The 19795-nt window shown below is 49.9% G+C and overlaps 1 protein-coding gene across 1 annotated transcript in view; it reads right to left on the bottom strand.

Annotated features, from left to right (window-relative positions):
* Positions 1-13377: 13377 nt before the first annotated feature.
* The window catches only part of LOC135811549 (proteasome activator complex subunit 4B-like), a 53177-nt gene continuing 46759 nt past the window's right edge, over positions 13378-19795 (bottom strand). The window contains exons 50-54 of the mRNA XM_065324778.1: positions 19779-19795; positions 19010-19111; positions 18282-18356; positions 17112-17193; positions 13378-14761 (exon numbers count right to left, since the gene is read on the bottom strand). The exon at positions 19779-19795 is cut by the window's right edge and continues 37 nt beyond it. Coding sequence (XP_065180850.1) covers positions 14493-14761; positions 17112-17193; positions 18282-18356; positions 19010-19111; positions 19779-19795 — 545 coding nt within the window. The 3' untranslated portion in view covers positions 13378-14492. The remainder of the gene's footprint in view (positions 14762-17111; positions 17194-18281; positions 18357-19009; positions 19112-19778) is intronic.

Genomic DNA, 19795 nt, shown 5'->3' with positions numbered 1-19795 from the left:
TGCAATTTCTGGCCTGCTTTCCACGTTTACACCATAGGGAGTTGGCAAAAATCTGGGACTTAGAAAATTTCGGGCCAACGACAGCGGTAGGGTCAGTCGGGATATACAATACCACTTGGGCTGATGTTGCAGAGATTTTGCGACTTGGGCGATCACACCACAAGCTCACCGAACTGATGGCAGGGCATCGGGCATAGCCACTTCGTAAATGTGGAAAACGACATGATTGTTCTTTTCCAAGGGTTCTTGGTTGTCGCGATCGCCTCCTTGCTTCAAGAATGCAAGAGGCGCATCGCATAGTAAAATTTCATCTCGGCATATAGAACGAGTACAGCCAAGTGAGAGTGTAAGGTACAGACAGGACGTACTGGCTTCTGCTTTCTGGCGGATTGCTGCAGAAGTACTTCAGCGAGTGTCCGTAAACACCGCGTTATCCGTGGCCACTTGCCTTTGTGGGACATCACGCTTCTGTCGCAGCACACATACAGCTCCATGAGGAGCACTCAGAGTTTGTGTCGAAAACTCCAAATCCACATTTTCCCACTGTTCTCTGTTCTTCTTCATCAACATTTACCACCCAGCAGTTACGACAGAATTCCATCAGGGCTTTGGACTTTTGATCAGGCCTTTTAGTCCTTCCTAATCCTTCACATTCTAGCCTCGCACCTTTGCCTTTCATTTTCCACTCATACAAAAAGTCATACCTGGAAACGCCAACAACCAACACTGGAATAGTGTCCGTACCACTGTTACTGACTTACAAATCACACGTCGTCCACCGAAGCCAGACGAGCGTCAAGTCAATGCGGCTGAATTTGACTTGTTATTTAATTAAAAAGGCAAAGTGTTGCCAGCATCGACCTCACACTGTTTAGTTTCTTCCATCCCCTCAAAGCATGCCGAGATTTATTCGTGCGCCCTCCACGTGCGCCGTTTTTACGCCACTACCAGCACTGCTCCCTAACACCTCGCCCTTACTGAAAATGCCCCGATGAACCTCGGTCAATCACCGAATCTTCGTAATCCAGTCTGCTTTCACCATAAAATTCGTTCGTGCGCTGGCCAAGCACACCATTTCCACGCCACTATCAGCGCAGTCCTCCAAGCACACTATTATCACGTCACTACCGGCGCTGTTTCCACACAACACGCTTCTATCCGCACAGACCAGCGCCGCGGCGTGGTGGCCACCCGGCAATCCTTCCTACGATCTGGACCCAGGCCACTCAGAGTCTCTCACCAGGGGCACCACACGATTTCTGTGTTAGTGCCGACACATGTAGATCTACGAATCGTGGGGTGAGTGTGGACTGGACGGAGAGGGGTAGGCCCCCGTGTAATATGCCGGCATTTTTTTGAGCATTTTCGGTACAATCCGCGAACCCAGCACTTTGGGCTCGTGATGCAGCATTTTGGGGGAAACGGAGCCTTTGGCCGTTGTGTATCAAAATTGAGAGAAGAAAAACTTCCCAAACAAGAACGTCACTTCCGCATTCCGTGGGTTGGCTTCTTGTTGAGTAGTTTATGATTTGTTTACCACGGCAGCCTCGAGCAAGTCTCTTATTGAGTATTTTCTGACTCCCTGGTTTTGACGGCGTGTGCTGAGGATGACAAAAAAGTGAGCCGTATGATTTTCCGAGCATTTTCGGCAAGGTTTGGGAGCATTTTCGGCAAGGTTTACGAGAATTTCCCAAAAGCATTTTCGGCAAAGTTTCGGGCATATTACACCGGGGCCTAGAGAGGGGTGCCACAGTGAGTGGCCTGTGTTTATGCCGAACTGTGCCATTTTCCGCGCAGCATCTGGCAGTCTCCAAACTCAGTCGCATGAAAATTGTGTACGTAGATCTACAACTTGTGTCGACCGAAGAGACAACGACAGCCAAGTGTTCGCCGAGCCTCGCCCGAAAGGTAAAGTTCGACACCACTGATAGATTTGCTGCCATACTTCCCCTTTTTTTTCTTTCTATCTCTCTCGCTCCCAGGTCTAGCATCCACCTCCGTGACGAATACCGGTCAATCCACGTGCCCTCTCTCCTCTCTCCGTGTCCGCACGGAATGCGCTCTCACGCAACAATGCTACGCAAAATTAGCGATCAACATCATCCGGAGCGAGTGATCCTTGGATGGACTCGCTCCTCACAATCACACTCACTGCCTCCACCATCATCACATAATATTCCACCAGCTCGTATAGCCGAGCCCAGTCCCGTTAGATGTCAGCTCGTATCGCTCTATGCAGCATCGGCCGAGCAGTAACTGTTACAACGAGGACGTCTGCTCAGTCCCGAGAGAAGTTCTCATCCCCGCGACTCCCAACCCACCGAATTACCACCCTTCTAGTTAGTAGCCACCCATTTGGCCTTCAATTCGCGTCAGCCCGACACGTAGATTACACCGTGGCCAACCTCACTTTGTGTCCACATGACGACGTTTCCTTGCGCCACAGGTCACAAATTTCAAATTTCCGTCGAGATGCATACTGCTTCGCTATCAAATATAGTAACGAGCCTAGCACACGCCAGCGCCACCCAAACGATCAAATCAAGCCTCATCGAAAACCCATCACTCCCGTCCCCAATCACGTAAGCCCAACATACTCTCTCTCTCTCTCTCTCTCTCTCTCTCTCTCTCTCTCTCTCTCTCTCTCTCTATCTCCGTATTGACGACGTTTCCGTGTGCCTGTGTCGGAAATGTCGAGAACCCACAGAGAAACCAATTTCTTGGCCGTCACACACGGAAGTCGCCTTTGCCCACGCCAACACCACCCTTATGACGATCAAGCCAAACCTGATCGAAAACGCATTACCCACCCAACCCATCGGAGTCACCACCGGACACAGGAAATCCGCGTGCATACCTTCTGATCTGATCACTTTGTGCAGTGATCAAGGCCATCCAAATACAATGTACATGGTACATCTACGTATGTGTAGAGTGCGCACTGGCAGCCTGGCCGCACCACACTCACCCCTCATAGGTAGCACTGCACTTGCACACCGCATCATCTATCGACCCTTCGAAAATTACTCCAAGCTTTTTCAAACATCCCAGAAGCTTTTCGATGTTCCCAGCGTGTGCAAGGACGTGTCTAATTTTCGTTACTACCCATTGATCTTCGAAATTCCCATCAACGAAGCTTCGTTGCAATTTCTGGCCTGCTTTCCACGTTTACACCATAGGGAGTTGGCAAAAATCTGGGACTTAGAAAATTTCGGGCCAACGACAGCGGCGGGGTGAGTCGGAGGTAATCATGCAGTTTAGGGTCCCAAATTATTTCGCACTTTCCCAGTGTTCAGTGTACTGTCACACGCGTTTTCAGTGTACTTTCACTATGCTTCAGTTCTCCTTTTCTCGTGTGAAAGTTTTGTTTCCTTTGTCAAAGTTTTGTTTCCTGTGAATTCTGCCTGGCTCACGCATCATCTCTGACGGCTGGGCCGCATACGCGCAGATCAGGAACATCGACGGTGGCGTATACCAGCACGATGTCGTGACAACTTTGTTGATCCGGACGACCGAACGATCCACACCAACAACGTGGAAAACATGTGGATGCGGGCCAAGCGCCAGCTGAAGCGCAACTTCGGCACCTCGCGAGAGTTGTTCTCGACGTACCTCTGCGAGTTCGTGTGGAGACAGAGAGTTCGCGCGGAAGACAACACGTTCGGCTCCCTGCTCCGCAGTGTTCACCAGCAGTGCCCAGTCTGATCTGTCCTCGGTTTTCATGAAAATATAGTTTATGATGTGAAAGTACACTGAAAACGCGTGTGACAGTACACTGAACACTGGGAAAGTGCGAAATAATTTGGGACCCTAAACTGCATGATTACCGAGTCGGATATGTACCGGTATAATGTAGAATACGACGTGGCCTGATGTTGCAGGGATTTTGCGACTTGGGCGATCACAAAAAAAGCTCACCGAACCGGTCAAAAGGCATCGCGCATATCCACTTTGTAAAATTGCAAAACGACATTATCCTTTTCCAAGGGAATCCAAGCTCTAGTCTCGTTGTCTGGCTGTGGCCAATTTGCCTGTTGTGTTTCTTGTGATCTTGGTTGTCGCGATCGCCTCCTTGCTTCAAGAATGCAAGAGGCGCATCGCATAGTAAAATTTCATCTCGGCAGATAGAACGAGTACAGCCAAGTGAGAGTGTAAGGTACAGACAGGACGTACTGGCTTCTGCTTTCTGGCGGATTGCTGCAGAAGTACTTCAGCGAGTGTCCGTAAACACCGCGTTATCCGTGACCACTTGCCTTTGTGGGACATCACGCTTCTGTCGGAGCACACATGCAGCTCCATGGCGAGCACTCAGAGTTTGTGTCGTTAACACCAAATCTGCATTTTCCCACTGTTCTCTGTTCTTCTTCATCAACATTTACCACCCAGCAGTTACGACAGATTTCCGTCAGGGCTTTGGACTTTTGATCAGGCCATTTAGAACTTCCTAATCCTTCACATTCTAGCCTCGCACCTTTGCCTTTCATTTTCCACTCATACAAAAAAGTCATACCTGGAAACGCCAACAACCAACACTGTAACAGTGTCCGTGCCACTGTTACTGACTTCCAAATCACATGTCGTCCACCGACGCCAGACGAGCGTCAAGTCAATGCGGCTGAATTTGCCTTGTTATTTAATTAAAACGGCAAAGTGTTGCCAGCATCGACCTCACACTGTTTAGTTTCTTCCATCCCCTCAAAGCATGCCGAGATTTATTCGTGCGCCCTCCACGTGCACCATTTTTACGCCACTACCAGCACTGCTCCCTAACACCTCGCTCTTATTGAAAATGCCCTGATGAACCTCGGTCAATCACCGAATCTCCGTAATCCAGTCTGCTTTCACCATAAGATTCGTTCGTGCGCTGGCCAAGCACACCATTTCCATGCCACTATCAGCGCAGTTCCCCAAGCACACTATTTTCACGTCACTACCAGCACTGTTTCCACACAACACGCTTCTATCCGCATAGACCGGCGCCGCGGCGTGGTGGCCACCCGGCTTCCTACGATCTGGACCCAGGCCACTCAGAGTGTCTCACCAGGGGCACCGCACGATTTCTGTGTTAGTGTCGACACAATCATGTAGATCTACGAATCGTGGGGTGAGTGTGGACTGGACGGAGAGGGGTACCACAGTGAGTGGCCTGTGTTTATGCCGAACTGTGCCATTTTCGGCGCAGCATCCGGCAGTCTCCAAACTCAGTCGAATGAAAATTGTGTACGTACAACTTGTGTGGACCGAAGAGACAACGACAGCAAAGTGTTCGCCGAGCCGAGCCCCAAAGGTGAAGTTCGACACCACTGATAGATTTGCTACCATACTTCCCCTTTTTCTTTCTATCTCTCTCGCTCTCAGGCCTAGCACCCACGTCCGTGACGAATAACGGCCAATCCACGTGCCCACTCTCCTCTCTCCGTGTTCGCACGGAATGCGCCCTCACGCAACAATGCTACGCAAAATAAGCGATCAACATCATCCGTCGGGAGTGATCCTTGGATGAACTCGCTCCTCATAATCACACTCACTGCCTCCACCATCATCACATAATATTCCACCAGCTCGTATAGCCGAGCCCAGTCCCGTTAGATGTCAGCTCGTGTCGCTCTATGCAGCATCGGCCGAGCAGTAACTGTTACAACGAGGACGTCTGCTCAGTCCCGAGAGAAGTTCTCATCTCCGCGACTCCCAACCCACCGAATTACCACCCTTCTAGTTAGTAGCCACCCATTTGGCCTTCAATTCGCGTCAGCCCGACACGTACACCGTGGCCAACCTCACTCAATGCCCACATGACGACGTTTCCGTGCGCCACAGGTCACAAATTTCAAATTTCCGTCGAGATCCGTACTGCTTCGCCATCAAACATAGTAACGAGCCTTGCACACGCCAGCGCCACCCAAGCGATCAAATCAAGCCTCATCGAAAGCCCATCACTCCCCTCTCCAATCCCGCTAGCCCAACATAATATTCTCTTTCTCTCTCCCCCTCTCGCTCTCTTAGTATTCACGATGTTTCCGTGCGTCCGGGTTGGAAATGTCGAGAACCCGTCGAGAAACCAAATACTTCGCCGTCACACACGGAAATCGCCTTTGCCCACGCCAACATCACACCCAAATCCAAGTCCACCCTGCCCATCGGCCATCCGAGTCACCACCGGACACAGGAAATCCGCGTGCATACCTTCTGATCTTATCACTTTGTACAGTGATCAAGGCCATCCAAATACATGCACAATGTACATGGTAGACCTACGTACTAGTAGATCTACTGTGTGGAGTGCGTGCTGGCAGCCTGGCCGCACCACACTCACCCCTCATAGGTAGCACTGCACCTGCACACCGCATCATCTATCGACCCTTCGAAAATTACTCCAAGCCTTTTCAAACATCCCAGAAGCTTTTCGATGTTCCCTTCTATCCGCATAGACCGGTGCCGCGGGGTGGTGGCCACCCGGCAATCCCTCCTACGATCTGGACCCGGGCCACTCAGAGTGTCTCACCAGGGGCACGGCACGATTTCTGTGTTAGTGCCGACACATGTAGATCTACGAATCGTGGGGTGAGTGTGGACTGGACGGAGAGGGGTAACAAACACAATGATTGGCCTGTGTTTTCGCCGAACTATGCCATTTTCGGCGCAGCATCCGGCAGTCTCCAAACTCAGCCGCATGAAAATTGTGTACGTACAACTTGTGTCGACCGAAGAGACAACGACAGCCAAGTGTTCGCCGAACCTCGCCCCAAAGGTGAAGTTCGACACCACTGATAGAGTTGCTACCATACTTCCCCCTTTTTTCCTTTCTATCTCTCTCGCTCTCACTGTCTCAGGTCTAGCACCCACGTCCGTGACGAATACCGGCCAATCCACGTGCCCTCTCTCCTCTCTCCGTGTCCGCACGGAATGCGCTCTCACGCAACAACGCGACGCAAAATTAGCGATCAACATCATCCGTCGCGAGTGATCCTTGGATGGACTCGCTCCTCACAACCACACTCACTGCCTCCACCATCATCACATAATATTCCACCAGCTCGTATAGCCGAGCCCAGTCCCGTTAGATGTCAGCTCGTATCGCTCTATGCAGCATCGGCCGAGCAGTAACTGTTACAACGAGGACGTCTGCTCAGTCCCGAGAGAAGTTCTCATCCCCGCGACTCCCAACCCACCGAATTACCACCCTTCTAGTTAGTAGCCACCCATTTGGCCTTCAATTCGCGTCAGCCCGACACGTACACCGTGGCCAACCTCACTCAATGCCCACATGACGACGTTTCCGTGCGCCACAGGTCACAAATTTCAAATTTCCGTCGAGATCCGTACTGCTTCGCCATCAAACATAGTAACGAGCCTTGCACACGCCAGCGCCACCCAAGCGATCAAATCAAGCCTCATCGAAAGCCCATCACTCCCCTCTCCAATCCCGCTAGCCCAACATAATATTCTCTTTCTCTCTCCCCCTCTCGCTCTCTTAGTATTCACGATGTTTCCGTGCGTCCGGGTTGGAAATGTCGAGAACCCGTCGAGAAACCAAATGCTTCGCCGTCACACACGGAAATCGCCTTTGCCCACGCCAACATCACACCCAAATCCAAGTCCACCCGGCCCATCCGAGTCACCACAGGACACAGGAAATCCGCGTGCATACCTTCTGATCTTATCACTTTGTACAGTGATCAAGGCCATCCAAATACATGTACAATGTACATGGTAGACCTACGTAGATCTACTGTGTGGAGTGCGTGCTGGCAGCCTGGCCGCACCACACTCACCCCTCATAGGTAGCACTGCACTTGCACACCGCATCATCTATCGACCCTTCGAAAATTACTCCAAGCCTTTTCAAACATCCCAGAAGCTTTTCGATGTTCCCTTCTATCCGCATAGACCGGTGCCGCGGGGTGGTGGCCACCCGGCAATCCCTCCTACGATCTGGACCCGGGCCACTCAGAGTGTCTCACCAGGGGCACGGCACGATTTCTGTGTTAGTGCCGACACATGTAGATCTACGAATCGTGGGGTGAGTGTGGACTGGACGGAGAGGGGTAACAAACACAATGATTGGCCTCTGTTTTCGCCGAACTATGCCATTTTCGGCGCAGCATCCGGCAGTCTCTAAACTCAGCCGCATGAAAATTGTGTACGTACAACTTGTGTCGACCGAAGAGACAACGACAGCCAAGTGTTCGCCGAACCTCGCCCCAAAGGTGAAGTTCGACACCACTGATAGAGTTGCTACCATACTTCCCCCTTTTTTCCTTTCTATCTCTCTCGCTCTCACTGTCTCAGGTCTAGCACCCACGTCCGTGACGAATACCGGCCAATCCACGTGCCCTCTCTCCTCTCTCCGTGTCCGCACGGAATGCGCTCTCACGCAACAACGCGACGCAAAATTAGCGATCAACATCATCCGTCGCGAGTGATCCTTGGATGGACTCGCTCCTCACAACCACACTCACTGCCTCCACCATCATCACATAATATTCCACCAGCTCGTATAGCCGAGCCCAGTCCCGTTAGATGTCAGCTCGTATCGCTCTATGCAGCATCGGCCGAGCAGTAACTGTTACAACGAGGACGTCTGCTCAGTCCCGAGAGAAGTTCTCATCCCCGCGACTCCCAACCCACCGAATTACCACCCTTCTAGTTAGTAGCCACCCATTTGGCCTTCAATTCGCGTCAGCCCGACACGTACACCGTGGCCAACCTCACTCAATGCCCACATGACGACGTTTCCGTGCGCCACAGGTCACAAATTTCAAATTTCCGTCGAGATGCATACTGCTTCGCCATCAAACATAGTAACGAGCCTTGCACACGCCAGCGCCACCTAAACGATCAAAACAAGCCTCATCGAAAACCCATCACTCCCGTTCCCAATCACGTGAGCCCAACATACTCTCTCTCTCTCTCTATCTCGGTATTGACGACGTTTCTGTGTGCCTGTGTCGGAAATGTCGAGAACCCACAGAGAAACCAATTTCTTGGCCGTCACACGCGGAAATCGCCTTTGCCCACGCCAGCACCACCCTTATGACGATCAAGCCAAACCTGATCGAAAACGCATTATCCAAATCCAATTCCACCCAAGCCATCGGAGTCCCCACCGGACACAGGAAATCCGCGTGCATACCTTCTGATCTGATCACTTTGTGCAGTGATCAAGGCCATCCAAATACAATGTACATGGTACATCTATGTGTGTGTGTGGAGTGCGTGCTGGCAGCCTGGCCGCACCACACTCACCCCTCATAGGTAGCACTGCACTTGCACACCGCATCATCTATCGACCCTTCGAAAATTACTCCAAGCTTTTTCAAACATCCCAGAAGCTTTTCGATGTTCCCAGGGTATGCAAGGACGTGTCTAATTTTCGTCACCACCCACTGTGCATCGAAATCTCCATCAACGACGCTTCGTTGCAATTTCTGGCCTGCTTTCCCCGTTTACACCATAGGGAGTTGGCAAAAATCTGGGACTTAGAAAATTTCGGGCCAACGACAGCGGCAGGGTGAGTCGGGATATACAATACCACTTGGGCTGATGTTGCAGAGATTTTGCGACTTGGGCGATCACACAACAAGCTCACCGAACTGGTAGCAGCAGGGCATCGGGCAAAGCCACTTTGTAAATGTGGGAAACGACATGTTCTTTTCCAAGGGGATCCAAGCTCTCGTCTCGTTGTCTGGCTATGGCCAAGTTTCCTGTTGTGTTTCTTGTGATCTTGGTTGTCGCGATCGCCTCCTTGCTTCAAGAATGCAAGAGGCGCATGGCATAGTAAAAATTCATCTCGGCATATAGAACGAGTACAGCCAAGTGAGAGTGTAAGGTACAGACAGGACGTACTGGCTTCTGCTTTCTGGCGGATTGCTGCAGAAGTACTTCAGCGAGTGTCCGTAAACACCGCTTTATCCGTGACCACTTGCCTTTGTGGGACATCACGCTTCTGTCGCAGCACACATACAGCTCCATGACGAGCACTCAGAGCTTGTGTCGAAAACTCCAAATCCACATTTTCCCACTGTTCTCTGTTCTTCTTCATCAACATTTACCACCCAGCAGTTACGACAGAATTCCATCAGGGCTTTGGACTTTTCATCGGGCCTTTTAGTCCTTCCTAATCCTTCACATTCTAGCCTCGCACCTTTGCCTTTCATTTTCCACTCATACAAAAAGTCATACCTGGAAATGCCAACAACCAACACTGGCATAGTGTCCGTACCACTGTTACTGACTTCCAAATCACACGTCGTCCACCGAAGCCAGACGAGCGTCAAGTCAATGCGGCTGAATTTGCCTTGTTAATTGAAAAGGCAAAGTGTTGCCAGCATCGACCTCACACTGTTTAGTTTTCTTCCATCCCCTCAAAGCATGCCGAGATTTATTCGTGCGCCCTCCACGTGCGCCGTTTTTACGCCACTACCAGCACTGCTCCCTAACACCTCGCTCTTAGTCTTATTGAAGATGCCCTGATGAACCTCGGTCAATCACCGAATATTCGTAATCCAGTCTGCTTTCACCATAAGATTCGTTCGTGCGCTGGCCAAGCACACCATTTCCACGCCACTATCAGCGCAGTTTCCCAAGCACATTATTATCACGTCACTACCGGCACTGTTTCCACACAACACGCTTCTATCCGCATAGACCGTGATGACCACCCGGCAATCCTTTCTACGGTCTGGATCCAGACCACTCAGAGTCTCTCACCAGGGGCACCACACGATTTCTGTGTTAGTGTCTGCTCGCTGCGGCCAAACGCAAGCGGGTAGATCTACAAACATTGTACGTGCACAATTTTCATGTAACTCACTGAGTTTACAGACTGCCCGATACTGCGCCAAAAATGCCACCGTTCGGCATAACCACAGGCCAATCACACTGTGTTACCCCTCTCAATCCAGTCCACACTCATCGCACGATTTGTACGTGTGTCGACGACCGAAGGCCATGTACTTTGTTACCTCAGCGAGGAGACAACGACAGCCAAGTGTTCACCGAGCCCTCGCCCCAAAGGTGAACTTCGACGCCACTGATAGCTTTTCCACCATACTTACTTCCCCCCTTTTTTGTCTCTCTCTCTATCTCTCTATCTCCCTCGCTCTCGCTCTCAGGTCTAGCATCCGTGACGAATACCGACCAAACCCCATGGAATACGCCCATACCCTACCATTTTGTGGGTGTGCGGCCCAACAATGCGACGCTAAATTAGCGATCAACATCATCGTCGCGAGTGATCCTTGGATGGACTCGCTCCTCACAATCACACTCACTGCCTCCCCCATCATCACGTCGTATTCCACCAGCTCTTGTAGCCGTCCTGTGCCCTGCAGCGCAAGACAGAGAAGAGCCCAGGAGCCCAGACGCCGTGAGATCTCAGCTCCAATCGCTCTATGCAGAGGACGTCCACTCAGTCCCCTCATCCCCGCGCCTCCCAACCCACCGAATTACCACCCATTTAGTAGCCACCCATTTGGCCTTCAATTCGCGTCAGCCCGACACGTACACCGTGGCATTACCTCACTCAATGCCCAAATGACGACGTTTCCGTGAGTTACAGGTCACAAATTTCAAATTTCCAACGAAACCCAAACTGCTTCGCCATCAGACATAGTAATGAGCCTAGCGCACGCCAGCGCTACCCAAGCGATCAAATCAAGCCTCATCGAAAGCCCATCACTCCCATCTCCAATCCCGCTAGCCCAACATACTCTCTTTCTCTCTCCCCCTTTCGCTCTCTTAGTATTCACGATGTTTCCGTGCATCCGGGTTGGAAATGTCGAGAACCCGTCTTGATACCAAGTGCTTCGGCGTCACACACAGAAATCGCCTTTGCCCACGCCAACATCACACCCAATTCCAAGTCCACCCGGCCCATCGGAGTCACCACCGGACACAGGAAATCCGCGTGCATACCTTCTGATCTTATCACTTTGTACAGTGATCAAGGCCATCCAAATACATGTACAAAACATGGTAGACCAACGTAGATCTACTGTGTGGAGTGCGTGCTGGCAGCCTGGCCGCACCACACTCACCCCTCATAGGTAGCATTGCACCTGCACACCGCATCATCTATCGACCCTTCGAAAATTACTCCAAGCTTTTTCAAACATCCCAGAAGCTTTTCGATGTTCCCAGGGTATGCAAGGACGTGTCTAATTTTCGTTACTACCCATTGCTCTTCGAAATTCCCATCAACGACGCTTCGTTGCAATTTCTGGCCTGCTTTCCCCGTTTACACCATAGGGAGTTGGCAAAAATCTGGGACTTAGAAAATTTCGGGTCAGCGGCAGGGTGGGTCGGGATATACAACCAGTACATGTAGAATATACAATACCACTTGGGCTGATGTTGCAGAGATTTATGTAGAATATACAATACCACTTGGGCTGATGTTGCAGAGATTTTGCGACTTGGGCGATCACACAACAAGCTCACTTGGTCGCAGGGCATCGCGCGTAGCCACTTTGTAAAGTATAAAACGACATGTCCCTTTCAAGGGGGATCCAAGCTCTAGTCTCGTTATCTGGCTGTGGCCGAGGTGCCTGTTGTGTTACTTGTGATCTTGGTGGTCGCGATCGCCTCCTTGCTTCAAGAATGCAAGAGGCGCATCGCATAGTAAAAATTCATCTCGGCAGATAGTACCATGTATACACCCGTCGCAAGAGAAGCACGCAAATCTGCAAATGCACTGGATGTGCACCCACAGAGTTTCTTATACTATTATAGCAACGATATCGAACAGGATCTGAATGAGACATACCGGTATCAAGACTTGCACCAGATAACATAGTACATGTATGAGTACAATACATGTAGAGGCAAGTGAGAGTGTAACCGGTACAGACAGTACAGTACTTACTAGTACACTCATACCTCGGTTATCCCGACTTCGAAGTTACGGGCACTTCGGTCTACCGGGCACTATTTGGGCGAGTTTCAGGGGAAATATTACTACTCTTTTGTCACTTTTCGTAGAAATATTGACGTCATATGCCATATCGATGGCCTTTTCCCCATCAAGATGTATATGATTCGGAGTTACGGGCACCCTCGAAGTTACGGGCAGTGTCCGGTCCCGAAGCGCCCGGATAAGAGAGGTATGAGTGTACTTACAACTCGGGGTCCATGAAGAACAAGAAACCTGGACTTTACACACACATCATTGTGGCAGTAATGGAGAGGTCACACACTGGGGTAACATCTAGTTCAGCCAAACAACACTAGTAGTAGATAAGGCACACACACACACACACACACACACACACACACACACACACACACACACACACACACACACACACACACACACACACACACACACACACACACCAAGATTGGAAGAACGCTGCACACAACATTGCAGTATGTGAATTCATTACACATGACATGTATTACAGCACATATTATGTGGACAACATACCGAATAGTGCTAGGGCAGTGGATACGCGTCACACAGTGATTGGAAAGCATAGCAAAAGCTGCGACCGGAAACGTCAAAACCATCGAGACAACATACCACAGACAAGATATTTTACAGAGAAAGAAAAGAAATACAAGCACACAGAGCTGACACATATGACATGACGCCATGATGATGTCATGATGACGCAACATTGTAAATACAAATGCAAGTAGAGAAGCAAGCAACATCTGCACCAGGCAGGGCTAAAATCAATACGGGGTGTGATGCGTTGAACCTGTAAGACATAATACAACTGCACGACATGCAGCATGTCTGCAAACGGTGTCCATTTACAGACATGAGATAATGTTTGTGAGCAAAATAAGTAAGACGTCCCGAGGAGAATAGACTAGGTGTACAAAAAGGAATATCTATGAATTGGAAATATTGTCGGTACATATGGAATGAAAGTTTACATGAGCTGGGTGAAAAAAAGGTGGAAGTGACATAGCCACTGGTAATGTATCCACAGAGATTCAACTGCACTGAATACCACGCTATAGGGTATGGTATGAGCGCGACCTGAGCATGACCTGAGCATGAATTGAGCATGACTTGAGCATGCACACTAATAAGATCTAGAGCATGCCACACACGGGCACTTGCACGCATGTGCGCACACATGCACCCACACACCCACGCGCGCACACACACACACACACACACACACACACACACACACACACACACACACAAACACACACACACACACAAACACACACACACACACACAAACACACACACACACAAACACACACACACACACACACACACACACAAACACACACACTCGTATCGATACAGGGGCAGTACAGGGCAATATCGGGCAATACCGAGGACCAGTGATGTATGTATGTACACAAACACTGGGGTGGTGCTCTGGTGGCTACTGGCACAAGCCTGACATAAGCCTGACAAACGCCTGGCTAGGGCAACAGACGCTAGTGCCCTTTACACATAGCACAGGAGAAAAACTACAGCTGCAGTCAGCCAAGAGAAAACGTGCAGCAGCAGCAATAAGTCGTTAGACGTAGTAGCTGGGCGAGATCAAGAGTTCTGTCAGCACTTGAAGCTGTTCATCAGAGAATTTGAGCTTGTCAGCCTCCCAGTTGTCATGATGAGTACGCTTGAATTCGGACAAGGCTTCTCTGACAGTACCCTGTATGGGCGATGGGTCAGCCATGTGCCGATCCAAGATCATCAGGACTTCAGGCATCCATGACGGTACAGAGTATGGGAATGCTCGAATCAATGAACATAGACCCAGGGTACCGGCATGACGCAGGACAAGACCTGAAACGCGGACACAACATAACATAGCACATGGCATACTTTGCAGTTAACACCACATCCAAACAAGCAGGCGTAAATGATCCGTATCAATGGGACCATGAGTACATGAAACCCTGAGTCTGCAGCTCAAGATGTGATGGTGACATTCCTGGATTACATCATTTAGGTGATGTAGTGCGTACAAGCAGGATCCAAGCAGACCTCCTGCTGCACAACTGCAGCTCAGTTGCATGCACTACGCCACTTCCCGGCGCTTATCTGCCTCAACTATGATGGAATCCAGGAATTTCACCATGACAGACACCCACGCAGAAAGTCACGAGCTGCAGCACACTCTGGGTTTCATGTACACTTGATGTTACCAAGAATCCATCAGCAAGAGTTCGCAACTGTGGCCGGGTCAGAGTGCGACGCACCACTGTCTATATTACATAACTGGGGGCCTGCATCACTCCTGTCATTCGGGATACATAATGTACAGGGAGTAGCAGTAGCAGCCACCGCCGCTCATGCCATGGAGAACAGTACACACATACACCATCACACACACACACACACACACACACACACACACACACACACGCGCACACACACACACACACACACACACACACACACACACACACACACACACACACACACTTGTACTTGCGTACCGCCAAAACTGGTTACGTGGGTCTCCCGGGAGAGGGGAGAGAGACTCAAACGGAATCTTGGAAGGATGACTCAATTGGCTATTGAACCGCCCAACGGCCGACACCCCCTGAAATCCCCAAACTTTGGGTGGACTTGGAAATGATCCCACTTAGGGCGCGCTCACACTGCGACCATGAGCACGCGTCCATGCGTCAGCAAAACGCAGAAACGTGGCAGTCATGCTCACACTAGGCCTCGTACACGCGTAGACGTGAAGTTGTCACACAAACTTTACGAATTGCAGTTCGTACCCAAAAGAGTTCGTGCGTTTCCTAATAAAGTTGTGGCCCGTTTTGGATGTAATTTTCCGCATGTTGCATTTTGGAGGAAGTGCCTTGTGGCTCGTATTCTTGAAGTCGACGAAAATAATTCATACAATCGGGTAGGTTTGGACTCTTGAGAGACTGCCGCTGACATCCAAGCGCTTTCGCTTTCCTGACCTCGTGGTCAGAGCAAGTGCCAGTGCAGTGGAAATTCCGGTAGTGGTTTCTTTCGTCTGTTGCCGAGATGAGAACTGTATTTTCCGATGATATGTAACTGAAATGTCTTGAGGTATGGCATTCCATCATCGCAGAAAAGTAGAGAAAGATGATTCCCCAAACCGAAAAGCCAGGCCAAGCTGCCATCGTATTGAACGAGTACACTTTAGAAATTGGTCACTGACCCGATCAACTGACAACGAAGCAACTACAAAAACAAGACCAAAATAATTGACATCGTCCAAATAGGGCAACGAATGCATGTATGGCGGTGCGTGCGTGCAGGACCACAACTACAATTTTTTATAAATGTTTCATGAATCAACACACCGGATTTTGAGAAATTGAACACACTTCAGGCCAGGTTGTACACAAATACGCTTCACGTCTACGATCATGTTGCCGCCAAGTCGTGGCACCCCCCTCCGGAGGTCGCGGTCACGATTTGAAACGTGGCCGCGACGTTTTGGTCAAGTTCATGCCGTTGCCATGCAACTTGGCCGCATGGCCGCATGGACGCTGGTTTTGGTCGCAGTGTGAGCTCGCCCTTATGGGCTCCCCACACCACAATAAGTGGGTGAGGACAAGGTGCAGAAAAACACACACACACACACACCATTGACCATTGACCATTGGACGCCCATCGCCAGAGGCGATGATAGCGATGCTACAGCAGAAGCCATAGCAACTTGTGCTGGGATTGCACCATTCAACAGCTTGCAAGGCTGAAGAATTGACCACCACTATTCAGCCTGGTCTACACCACACAGCTTTGAAGTGGCTTTTTTCTGGCCAGTGAATCCCTACTTTTTGGTCTTTTTTTTCTTTTTTTTCCCGCACACACACACACACACGCGCGCGCGTGCGCACACTCACACTCATACTCCTGCCCATCGCTGAAGCGATGATAGCGAACAAGCTATGTTAGACATAACAACTTGTGCTGGGATTACACCATTCAGCAGCTTGCAAGGCTGATGAATTGACCGCCACTAAATTTAGCCTGGTGTACACCACACAGCTGATTGAAGTGGCTTTTCTGGTCACACACGCATGCATGCACACACACAAATAGAACTCTGACCATTCAAACTATATTACACTCAACTTGACACAGCACAGATCTCACATAAAGCAGAGCGTGGAAAAAGATGGAGATGAGTAGAGGAGCTCACCTTTCGGCACATAGTTAGCAGCAAGTTGGGCTAGAGTGCGCTTCTTGGGCAATGGCGTAGCCGCCAGACCTCGCAGGCGTTCCTGAAAAGGGTATCCAAGACAGTGACAAAGAATGAGACCGTCAGCACACAAACAGACGCACACATATATACACACATAATATCCATATGCACACATACACACTCAGACTCAGACATGCCCATCGCAGAAGCGATGATAACGAACAGCTATGTTAGACATAACAACTTGTGCTGGGATTACGCCATTCAACAGCTTGCAAGGCTGGTGAATTGATCGCCACTAATGTTAGACTGGTATCCACCACACAGCTGATTGAAGTGGCTTTTTCTGACGAGTGAATACCTATTTTTCCTTTTTTCCTTTTTCATTCTTTTTCTTTCTTTTTCAACACACACACACACACACACACCACACCACATACTCTGGCATACACTGGCTGTTGGTAACCACCCAGGAGAATGAAACAAGAGCTAGGAGAATGAGAAAGAGAAGAAAGACGTGTGCGACCATAATCGGCGGGAATTGAACCCACAACCTCTCGATTGGAAATCGACTGCACATACCACTGCACCATATGGGACACAGCAGTTACTTTACAATCAGCAGCTCATGGTCCTCTTTTCTTCTTATAAACTAATCCTTGGCTCTCCACCCGCTGAGTATAACTAACACAATTAGTAGTACTTTTAATACTAATAAGATCAGTTGCCATTGTAGTTGCATTGTATCAGATTTTCTGTCAAAAAGATTACTTCCGAAGTGTTATGAGCGAGTAGCAGTTGATCACTAAAACATTCACACCATAATAGCTACAAGGTATAAATCAGCAGGGCCCGTGCATTTAGTCTGACAACACATTCCGTTTCACACACGCACGCACACACACGCGCCCCCCCCCCCCCTCCCCCCGAAATACACATGCACACATCCCCCCCCCCCATGCACACATCCACATGCACCTCCCCCCCCCCCCCACGCACACATCCACCCCCTCAACCCCACAAACGCCCCCCCCCCCCCACACGCACACATCCCCCCCTCACCCCCACACGCCCGCATCCCCCCCCCCCCCACCACACACACGCACACATCCACCCCCTCACCCCCACAAACATCCCCTCCCCACACGCACGCACAAAGGCACTTACGAGCAATGATTCTGAAACTGGCACAAGCTGTACATGGATCATTCCACTCAGACACTCACTGGCTTCCATACGAACCTGAATAGTGTAAACGACACACAATTGCCAGGCAGCGACAATAGTGTCAAACATACCACAGGCAAACACGTACACACAATCAAAATATTGACAAATGGAATAGGAAGTGGCGTGACCCCATGATGGGCGGTTATTTCGAACCTTTGAACCCAAAGTTACCCAGTTGAACAATCTTGAAGCAACGAAAGATCGAATAAATTCAAAAAATCAAAAATCCATTACATCCCTGATATGGGATTCACACGACGTGTAAATCCACGATAACACGTTTGTGTAGAAATGGACAAGTGGCCCAGGAGATTCACACGTAGTACACCGGTGCGAACCCGAACCTCGCATGTGTCTACGTACTCAAGCATACTCAAGCAACTCGAGTACCATACTCGAGTACTTTCGCTGGTTATTACATGGGCGCAGAGCACAAACGTGGGCACATGGCTCACACGTAAGAGTAAAACGATTTCTCATCTCAATCCTATACTATACACATAGACGCATACACACAGCAATTGTCCTATTCAATTGTCTGGCGAGAATAGGTACTACTCCAAACAAAAGGTGTGCCCACAGGGATACACTGAGGACATGGAAGGAAGAGATAGAGATACTAGACACAGTGAAGAGGCAAGAGACATCAAAAAAGAGAAGGTTACCTCTTGTTGTTCATCCTCCAACAATGTCAAGACCAAGTGCAGACACTTCTCCATATCACTGGCATTCATGGACGCCGTGAAGAGATTGGTTGTAATGACACACTACACAAAAGAAAGAAAGCAAACAGGGGGAGATTGTCAGGTCAGGTGGACATGAAACATTCTTGTGTCTTGTGTAGTTTGCAGACTGTGCCGCTGATGACAGGAATGGATGGTGCAAATTCGAAGGGCTGATGGTGGGGGGGCTGGGAAGGAAGGGTGAGGGAGGTTGCTCTGGATCCGAGACGACTGATCCAAAGAAAGTGGTGAAGGATGGGGAAACACCGGCTCTGAAGAGTTTGAGAATATCGTTCGAGCCAAGAAGAATATTCAATGGTTGTAGAACGTAAACTCTGATCCAAACCGCACCAGTGCCGGCGATAGTAATACTAATCCCGTAATGTACTGTTGCCCCCCCCCCCCCCTGTCGAAAATCTACCTGTGAAGGGACTTCAGCGTGTACGCCTGATACAGTGTTGAAGCGACACATGTACTGCTGTACACAATACATACCAGTGAAGGCCTGTGGAGGAAAATGTGCACAATCCAGCAGAGCAAATTCTGATCTTTCGTGTAGTTGTACATAGTACTGTACTTGACAGACTTGGTCTAATTCCCGCCCATGCCGAAAACTAGCTGGGAAGCGACACCGTGTGGGGGATCAACGGTACTTAGTAATGGCAGCGAGAGAGGAAGCAGCAGGAGCCCCATCAGCATTAACAATACACACCTTGACGAAATTAAGCG

The sequence above is a fragment of the Sycon ciliatum genome, chromosome 3, assembly GCF_964019385.1.
Source record: "Sycon ciliatum chromosome 3, ocSycCili1.1, whole genome shotgun sequence".
In the NCBI taxonomy this organism is placed as follows: Eukaryota; Metazoa; Porifera; class Calcarea; order Leucosolenida; family Sycettidae; genus Sycon; species Sycon ciliatum.
Note: the sequence above shows the minus strand (reverse complement) of the source record. Positions and strands in the feature narration are given on the sequence as shown.